General features: G+C 35.8%; 1 protein-coding gene across 1 annotated transcript; it reads right to left on the bottom strand.

Annotated features, from left to right (window-relative positions):
- Nucleotides 1-1,504: 1,504 nt before the first annotated feature.
- Nucleotides 1,505-3,594, bottom strand: LOC120428723 (putative ammonium transporter 2). The gene is made up of 5 exons (XM_039593796.2): nucleotides 3,173-3,594; nucleotides 2,670-3,065; nucleotides 2,382-2,614; nucleotides 2,062-2,318; nucleotides 1,505-2,000 (listed from the first exon to the last, which is right to left on the bottom strand). The coding sequence occupies exons 1-5, from the start codon at nucleotides 3,592-3,594 to the stop codon at nucleotides 1,599-1,601; spliced, it is 1,710 nt and encodes a 569-aa protein (XP_039449730.2). The 3' UTR covers nucleotides 1,505-1,598.
- Between the last annotated feature and the right edge of the window lie 6,287 nt (nucleotides 3,595-9,881).

The raw sequence follows: 9,881 nt of genomic DNA, 5'->3' as shown, positions 1-9,881 counted from the left end.
ATGAGCTTGTTTGGACGTAACAGGAGCTGGCGCTTTGCATTTGAATTTTAAATGGGATTTAACCCGCGTACACTCCAATGATGTTGAAAATAAACGTTTCAGTGACCAAAATGCCTCAAAATGTGACATCTTTTTGAAATTTTTTTTTTTCACGGGTTAAATCCCATTTAAAATTCAAATGCAAAGCGCAGGTCCTGTTACGTCCAAACAAGCTCATATTTTGGATTTGGGCTTAGAATGCTCACCGGAATAAACTCTTGAATGCCCACCAAAAAGTCATTTTTGTTACATCCTAATATTTATGTTATAAATTTGCATTTTTTTTACCTTAAAATGGCTGTAACTTTTTACCCTTAAGTCCAAAAAATCAATATAATTATATTTTAGAGTTCTAAAATCTCCGAATATCTCTTTTCTCTAGAACTTAACCCTGAATTGCTACGCTCAAAAAAATATTTTTGAAGGTTTGCTCAGATGCTTTCTCCAAATTAAGTAGTAAAAGGCTTAGATTACTAGATAAAAATTTGGTGTCTTCGACAAAGTTGCTTGGATTGGCAAGCCCAACAGACTTTTTGACAAGAAAATACAGACACCGAATTTGAAAAAAAGCCATTTGAGCCTTTGTTAAAAATCATCATTTGCACAGAATTCGATTTTAAATCGATAAGTTTAATTGAAGTTCTAAGGTATAAAGGGGGGGGGGGAGGGGGGGGGGTGGACTCTAAGGGGTCCATCAAATACCATGAAAAATTGGAAGTTGTTATTTAGACGAACAAAAATGTCAAAATTGAACCAAAAAGGTTGCGCTGACCTGGTCTTGGAAATCAAATTATAATGTTAATTTTTCGAGTGATTGTGTAGCCTTTTCTCAGTGAGGAAGGCAAAAATACAAACAAGTCCGTTTCCGTTTTGCCTTCCTCACTGAGTTAAGGTTATAATCCTGCTCTAAAAATGAACTTTTCACAGAAAGCCCGTAGACCCACCTGTCGACTCAGAATCGAAAACTTGGTGTGTATGTGACAAAAACTCTCACTGAGTTCTCAGCACTGGCTGAACTGAGCTTGGCCGAACCAGTTGCATTCGATTTGGTTTAAGGCCCTATACGTATCTTTTGATTTTTATAAAGTTTAGATAAGTAGTTCAAAAATAATGTATAAAAATGTATTTTTGTGTTTATCCGGATGTTAGATAAGTGGCCGGAAATCAACTCAAATACCATCATGTTATACATCGTAGGTTAGGTAAGACCTTTCGAATGAGTCCAAAACATTGAAGATCTGGCAAACCTGTCTCGAGTTTTGACCTCTTAAGAGATATTTGTGTACTTTTTTATTGCGTAAATAGTGAGGAAGGCGCCAACTACACAAGTGGATTTAGTATTTTTTTTTAGTAAAGAACTGTTTCAAGGATTTTTAAAGCGATTTAGTGTTTTTTTCATAGAGCTCCAGATTGATGACATTTTTTGGTAATTTCTTTCGAAAATTATTTGTTTATTCACTAAAGTTATGATTGTAACTTAAAACTAAAAGCGTCAACAATTATACATTCTTCAAAATTCTGTTGAGCATTATATTCTTATGTAGACCAGCTATGAGTAATTAATCGATCCAAGCGAAATTTGGATCATTTTTCTGCGCTTGATTCTCGTCGATAGGCCCAGCAATGGTGTACGGTTGAGTGGGTCCACCAATAGTGTTTTTGTATCGTCCGCTTAAACCGAGCGCTTGAGTATTATTTTTATTGCGTTTTTTGTTACCCAGCTTAAAAGAATCTCTATTGCCAGCTATGTTTTCAGTAGCCGCCACATCCGTTGCCAACTTCTTCTGTGGGGAAACCTTTTCCATGAAGGATCGCCACTCGTACAACTTTTGACTAGCAGCACGTATCTCATCGATGCACTGTTCGTGGCCGGGATTGCGTCCAATTGGCGGTGCTTTTTGTACGTCATCCAAATCAACTTTCAAGGGTGCTAACGCCGATAGAGCTCGAGAAATTCCAATCTGAAAAGTGATAAGATTGTTGTTTTATGAAATAGTAACTCAAAATGATTAATGGTGAAACCTGTGAATGTCTTATTCTATGCTCCATAAGATCAGCTCCCAGAAGCTCTTCATTTGGATCCATCCTAATAGGCACGATCTTATTGATGATCCAGAGTAACGCGAACGTGACACAAATCGCCCAACACATCAAGCATAGTGCTGAAAGGGATTGCACTCCGATCAGATACCAGCCGCCTCCCCTGAACAATCCCGATCTTCCGTTGGTGGTTCCCAGTGGTATAGGATTATCAGCAAAGAATCCTACGGCAAGTACCCCTTGAATTAAAATTTATAATGGTTACCTCCATTATCTCTAATTTCCCACAAGAATTAAAATACCCCACACTCCTGCCACTCCATGAACTGCGCTGGCACCCACAGGATCATCCACTCCCATTTTGTCGAACAAGGGCATGCTCAAGCAACACAACGCTGAACCAATAGCTCCTATGAGAATTGCTTCCCAGGCATGATACAGGAAGCATCCTGCCGTAACGGAAACCAGCGACGCCAAGATTCCATTGATAAGGTCCACGATGTCCATGCCACCTTTGTTACGAATCATCGAATATCTTCAAAAAAGGGTTTTAATTATATTGTATGTTATGCCTAAAAATAAATACTTACGCAATGCTAAAACTTCCTCCTCCGAACGAGCCCATCATGGTCATTACAGCTGCCCTCGCTGCGTAAATCCACTTGAAGCCGCTAACTCCGTACGTACTTCCGGAATTGAACGCCAACCAGCCCCACCAAAGCACAAACAGTCCCATGCAAGCGTTCACCGGATTTCCCATCGGGAGGGGATCCGTACCGTGGGCATAACGTCCCAAACGCGGACCAAGCATAACTGCCGACGCAAACGCCGAAGATCCGCCGATGACGTGCACCGGACCACTGCCGGCAATGTCTACGACGCCCAATTTGTTCAGAAATCCGTGCTCGCCCCAAACCCAGCCAGCCGGAATGCAGTACACGATGGTGTTCAGAAAAGAGAACAAGCAATACGCTTTGAAGTTGCACCTGTAAATTGAAGGAAAACAGTTTTATGTTATGTTCAGTTTATTCAAACTTCAACCCCCACGAGTGAACTTCTTAATTTAATGTTTAATTCCATGTTCTGTTTGTACCTTTCAGCGATGGCTCCTCCAACAATGCTGGTAACGATAGTGGAAAATGTCAGTTCAAAAAGAAAAACCACCAACACTTGGCCCATCAGAGAATCTTGCACCGAAACATCCACTGCAAAACGCCCTAGTCCGATGAAAGGATTTTGCAATTTGCTCTTGCCTAGCATGAATGCAAATCCAAACAGCCAGTATGAAAAACCTCCCAGAAACTTATCAACGATATTCCGAATCATGACGTCGACCTCGTTTTTCTGGTCTACAAATCCCGACTGGAGCAGCGCGAGTCCGGTTTGACGAGTGACAAACAAAAATGCACAAATCATTAGGAACGCTCCGTCACTTTCACCTACATCAAAAAACCCCGAAATTGTTTCGTTTGCGGTGGTGTTGGCAAGTATTTTGTCAGTTGTTGTTAAATCCATGGTGAAAAACGGACTGTTGAAACTATTCTAACTTCCTGCCATGCCGTGCGACAGCCAACTTTAAACTAATCTTGGATCATTTTACACCTGTTGATTTTCTCAGTCAGATAATTGTGTTATTGTTGTGACCTGCTATAAGTTTATGGTTAAACGTGGCCATGTCAAACGACTATTATTAACAATTCTACCCGAGCAGGGTTAGAAACCAAAGGACATGTAAAATAAAGTTTTGTATCTTATACAATATTTTATACTTTCGGTAAAAATAAACTAATACATGATTTAGAGTAAAAAAAAAAATAAAAAAAGGAATCCCTCATATTTAAAACCTACGACCTCCGGATTGTTAGTCCAACTGCCTACCAACAGCTCCACCGAGACAGGACCCAGGGTTCAGGGTAGCCAAATTTTCCCAATTAAATCAATGCATGCAGCTTGTGGGTTATTTCACCATGAACATTTTTCTTTTAGAGCAAATTAAATTTCAACACTCCAGAGTGGCGATCTTTAGGGTTTAGTGTAAAAAAGTGCAAATGTTCAAAATTTCACAGAATTCACAATCAAGGCCTACTAATTCACGACGTTGCAAGCATATGTCCCACAGCCAAATCAGCTTTCTTACAGTAATTTTGGCCGCAGAATCCGAAATGGAAAAAAAATTGAAGGGGTCCGCCCCTCCGTCACGAGATATCAAAAAACGGACCTCGGATTCGTGATCAGGGACAAAAGTTTCAAGCAAATCGAAGAGGGGTCGGGGCAATTTTGTCCGATTTCGTGTGAGTTGGCGAAGAACTACTCATCGTACCAAATAAACAGTTCTGTAATAGTAGTTTAAGCAAAAAGTTGCAAATAGATTTTTTTTCAGCGTGAGTCGTACATTTATCCAACGAGGTTCACCGAGTTGGCTAAATACGACGAGTGCAGAAAAAATCAAGTTTTGCAACGAGTTCCATACAACATTTTTTGAAAATCGGAAAACACCCATTGAGCGGAATTATAAGTCAAGTATTCATGTATTTTGTCAATTAACCGTTTGAATAAAAAATGTAGAAAAGTATAACTTTTTGAATAAAGTGCTGAAAAGTACACAGAAAAAAATATGTGAATTTACTCGGCACGGAAAAAAAATGAATAACATGTAAGCTCAGTTGATGTAAACTTGAGATTTGACGTAAACGGTTGAATCACACTTAAAATCATGTTTTTACGTATATTTTGTTGCAAATTTACATCAAATTGCTATGAAATTTAAATGTTTAAGAGCAAGTTTTTCACCGATGTGAAACAGGTCGTATCGAGGTGCTCCGATTTGGATGAAACTTTCAGCGTTTGTTTGTCTATATATGAGATGAACTCATGCCAAATATGAGCCCACTACGACAAAGGGAAGTGGGGTAAAACGGGCTTTGAAGTTTGAGGTAAAAAAAAAAACATACAAAATCTTAAAATTGCTCGCATTTTCGTAAAACTTCATCAATTCCAACTCTCTTAGATGCATTCGAAAGGTCTTTTGAAGCACTTCAAAATGTGCCATAGACATCCAGGATTGGTTTGACTTTTTCTCATAGCTTTTGCAAATTACTGTTAAAAATGGATTTTTTTAAAACCTTAATAACTTTTGGCCACAGCCTCCAACACCCATACTCTCATAGGTCAAAAGTTAGGGAATTGCATGGACTATAAGCTTACGGTATTAACTTTTTGGCCAATCGCAGTTTTTCTCATAGTTTTACGATTTTTCCAGAAGAGCAGTTCTCTAGGATTTCGGTCATTCGATTTTTTTTGTATTTTTTAATCCGACTGAAACTTTTTTGGTGCCTTCGGTATGCCCAAAGAAGCCATTTTGCATCATTAGTTTGTCCATATAATTTTCCATACAAATTTGGCAGCTGTCCATACAAAAATGATGTATGAAAATTCAAAAATCTGTATCTTTTGAAGGAATTTTTTGATCGATTTGGTGTCTTCGGCAAAGTTGTAGGTATGGATACGGACTACACTAGAAAAAAATAATACACGGTAAAAAAAATTTGGTGATTTTTTTATTTAACTTTTTGTCACTAAAACTTGATTTACAAAAAAACACTATTTTTAATTTTTTTTATTTTTTGATATGTTTTAGAGGACATAAAATGCCAACTTTTCAGAAATTTCCAGGTTGTGCAAAAAATCATTGACCGAGTTATGAATTTTTTAATCAATACTGATTTTTTCAAAAAATCGAAATTTTGGTCGTAAAAATTTTTCAACTTCATTTTTCGATGTAAAATTAAATTTGCAATCAAAAAGTACTTTAGTGAAATTTTGATAAAGTGCACCGTTTTCAAGTTATAGCCATATTTAAGTGACTTTTTTGAAAATAGTCGCAGTTTTTCATTTTTTAAAATTAGTGCACATGTTTGCCCAGTTTTGAAAAAAATATTTTTGAAAAGCTGAGAAAATTCTCTATATTTTGCTTATTCGGACTTTGTTGATACGACCTTTAGTTGCTGAGATATTGCAATGCAAAGGTTTAAAAACAGGAAAATTGATGTTTTCTAAGTTTCACCCAAACAACCCACCATTTTCTATCGTCAATATCTTAGCAACTAATGGTCCGATTTTCAATGTTAATATATGAAACATTTGTGAAATTTTCCGATCTTTTCGAAAACAATATTTTCAAAATTTTCAAATCAAGACTAACATTTCAAAAAGGCCAAACATTCAATATTACGCCCTTTTAAAATGTTAGTCTTGATTTGAAAATTTTGAAAATATTTTTTTCGAAAAGATCGGAAAATTTCACAATTGTTTCATATATTAACATTGAAAATCGGACCATTAGTTGCTGAGATATTGACGATAGAAAATGGTGGGTTGTTTGGGTGAAACTTAGAAAACATCAATTTTCCTGTTTTTAAACCTTTGCATTGCAATATCTCAGCAACTAAAGGTCGTATCAACAAAGTCCGAATAAGCAAAATATAGAGAATTTTCTCAGCTTTTCAAAAATATTTTTTTCAAAACTGGGCAAACATGTGCACTAATTTTAAAAAATAAAAAACTGCGACTATTTTCAAAAAAGTCACTTAAATATGGCTATAACTTGAAAACGGTGCACTTTATCAAAATTTCACTAAAGTACTTTTTGATTGCAAATTTGATTTTACATCGAAAAATGAAGTTGAAAATTTTTACGACCAAAATTTCGATTTTTTGAAAAAATCAGTATTGATTAAAAAATTCATAACTCGGTCAATGATTTTTTGCACAACCTGGAAATTTCTGAAAAGTTGGCATTTTATGTCCTCTAAAACATATCAAAAAATAAAAAAATTAAAAATAGTGTTTTTTTGTAAATCAAGTTTTAGTGATAAAAAGTTAAATAAAAAAATCACCAAATTTTTTTTACCGTGTATTATTTTTTTCCAGTGTAGTCCGTATCCATACCTACAACTTTGCCGAAGACACCAAATCGATCAAAAAATTCCTTCAAAAGATACAGATTTTTGAATTTTCATACATCATTTTTGTATGGACAGCTGCCAAATTTGTATGGAAAATTATATGGACAAACTAATGATGCAAAATGGCTTCTTTGGGCATACCGAAGGCACCAAAAAAGTTTCAGTCGGATTAAAAAATACAAAAATTAAAATTGAAGAAAAAAGACCGATTTCGTAGAGAATTGCTCAGAACAAACATTTTACAACGTAAGTTTTTGCCTTGTAGGCCTCCACAGCGGCACTTTTTGGCCTTAATTTTGACATATTCGAAATCCTCCGAAAATTTTACATTAGATTGAGGTGTTGGAATTTCGAATTTGATTGGAAAAAATGCCATTTAGAATTAATTAAAATATTATTTAGCATTTTGACGGATTAGGGGTAAAACAAGTTTTCGCCTACTTGGTACAGCTTTTGACGTATTGATCATAGGGTAAATAAGATCTATTTCTTTTTTCAAAAATGTTTTATTTAATTATTTTTTAAATCAAAATTACAACTCTAATACTTCTAACTTACGTGAAATTGCCCGAGGATTCCGAATATATCAAAATTGAGACCAAAAAGTGCCGCTATGGAGGCCTACAGGGCAAAAACTTACGTTGTAAAATGTTTGTTCTAGAAAAATCGTAAAACTATGAGAAAAAACTGCGATTGGCCAAAAAGTTAATACCGTAGGCTTATAGTCCATGCAATTCACTAACTTTTGACCTGTGGGAGTATGGGTGTTGGAGGCTGTGGCCAAAAGTTATTAAGGTTTTAAAAAAATCCATTTTTAACAGTAATTTGCAAAAGCTATGAGAAAAAGTCAAACCAATCCTGGATGTCTATAGCACATTTTGAAGGGCTTCAAAGTACCTTTCGAATGCTTCTAAGAGAGTTGGAATTGATGAAGTTTTACAGAAATGCGAGCAATTTTAAGATTTTTATGTGTTTTGGACCTCAAAGATCAATGCCCGTTTTAACCCACTTCCCTTTGTCGTAGAGGGCTCTTATTTGACATGAGTTCATCTCATGTATAGACAAACAAACGCTGAAAGTTTCATCCAAATCGGAGCACCTCGATACGACCTCTAGAACAAACCGAGCAGAATCTACAAATACTGCCTCTTAATGTCGTGCAAAAGTGTTACATTCGAAATTATTTTTTTGTGTGTATGACTTTTCAAACATCATATTTGATCAGATTAGTTCTTTGAACCTAAGCATTTTTATACAAACAAAATGAATTCGTTATTTTAGAGATAACTAACAACAATTAACATAAAACCTGCACGTTTGTGTTCAAAATATATCAAGTCAAATATGAAAAATATTCAAAAACCTAATCCAAAATTTGGCAACCGAAATATCAGCACAAAGTCGATACTTTTATTGAACATTTGAAAAATTGTTCAAACTACAGTAAGTCAGAAATCCGTGTACACTGTACAGTCATCCCTCGTATTCGGAACAGTTTACAGATCGGCTAATGTCCAACAAATTGTAGCAAATTGATAATTGAACTTGACGAATCGCTTTTACCTTTATTTGAAAGCTTCTCTTGCGATCTTTCGAATGCTGTATCGAACAACTGCAAATTTTAACTTTTATATCAAGTTTTTGGAGAAAAAATTTGATCCTTGAAATTCACAAATTTGGAACACATTTTTCTTACGGATGTAAACAAACTTTGGTTCTCTCCATGAATACATAAAAATAATACCAAAATAATTACTTCACTCACTAAAACCAACAAAATTCAAGCTATGTTATGTTTTATGAATGGTTATCACAAAAGTGTTTTGACTGTCTCCTTTGCGGCATCTATTTAATTTGATTGTAAAAATTGTAGAACGATTAATTTAACATTAAGTGCGTTAGGGTGTTGCAGTTGACAAGTTCATGAAATAATTGATGCATACAAGTTATGTTGCAAATGAATTTTATGCCTTTTAACACATATCAATACAATGAGAGAAGTTTTTAGTATTACGTTTAGGAAAAATGTGTCTTACTCAATCTGAACATTTTTGTTCTTATTTGTATTTGCAATGATTTTGAGTCAATTTCACACATTTTTCTAAAACATTGTATGTTATTTTATCCTCGCGCTGACGAGATACAGGCTCAACTTTCCCCACTCTCCCCTATGAAACTCTTTTCAAATTGATTACTAGCAAGGTACTCACCTTTCAGCCATTGCCCCACTGACGATTGTGGTCGCTGTCGTTGAAAACGATAGCTGGAACAGAAAGGCAGCAAATATCGGCCCAAACAAAGGGTCCTCTATAGATGGGTCAATGAGAAAATCGCCCAACGCAACAAAGGGGTTGTTTAACATTCCAACGCCCAAGGCTCCAAAAAAGTTGGAACGGTAACTTCAACTCGCTGGTTCTCGGGCATAACTCAACCAAATAAGATGATTCTTCTTTCCAGTGATTTGTTAGGATGTCTAGATGGTTCTAGAACTTTGCAGAACTTAATTTGATCAAATCTGTAATTTTTGCGATCAAAAACATCGTTCCAACTTTTTTTTTCGCGTGTAAAAAAAAATTCGCCAAAAATTCCGCGGAGGCAGTCGTTTTAAAAAAAGGTGGAACGATGTTTTTGGTTGCAAAAATTACAGATTTGTTCAAATCAAGTTCTGCAAAATTTTGGGATCATCTAGACATCCTAACAAATCACTGGAAACAAGAATCGTCCCGATTGGTTGAGTAATGCCCGAGAACCAGCGAGTTGAAGTTACCGTTCCAACTTTTTTGGGAGGCTTGGGCGTCCGTGTAAGTTGGACATGCGTTGGGCGTTCCAGTGTTAATG

The sequence above is a fragment of the Culex pipiens genome, chromosome 2 (genome assembly GCF_016801865.2).
Source record: "Culex pipiens pallens isolate TS chromosome 2, TS_CPP_V2, whole genome shotgun sequence".
Taxonomy (NCBI): Eukaryota; Metazoa; Arthropoda; class Insecta; order Diptera; family Culicidae; genus Culex; species Culex pipiens.
The sequence above is the reverse complement of the archived record's forward strand: the minus strand, read 5'-3'. Positions and strand labels throughout refer to the sequence as shown.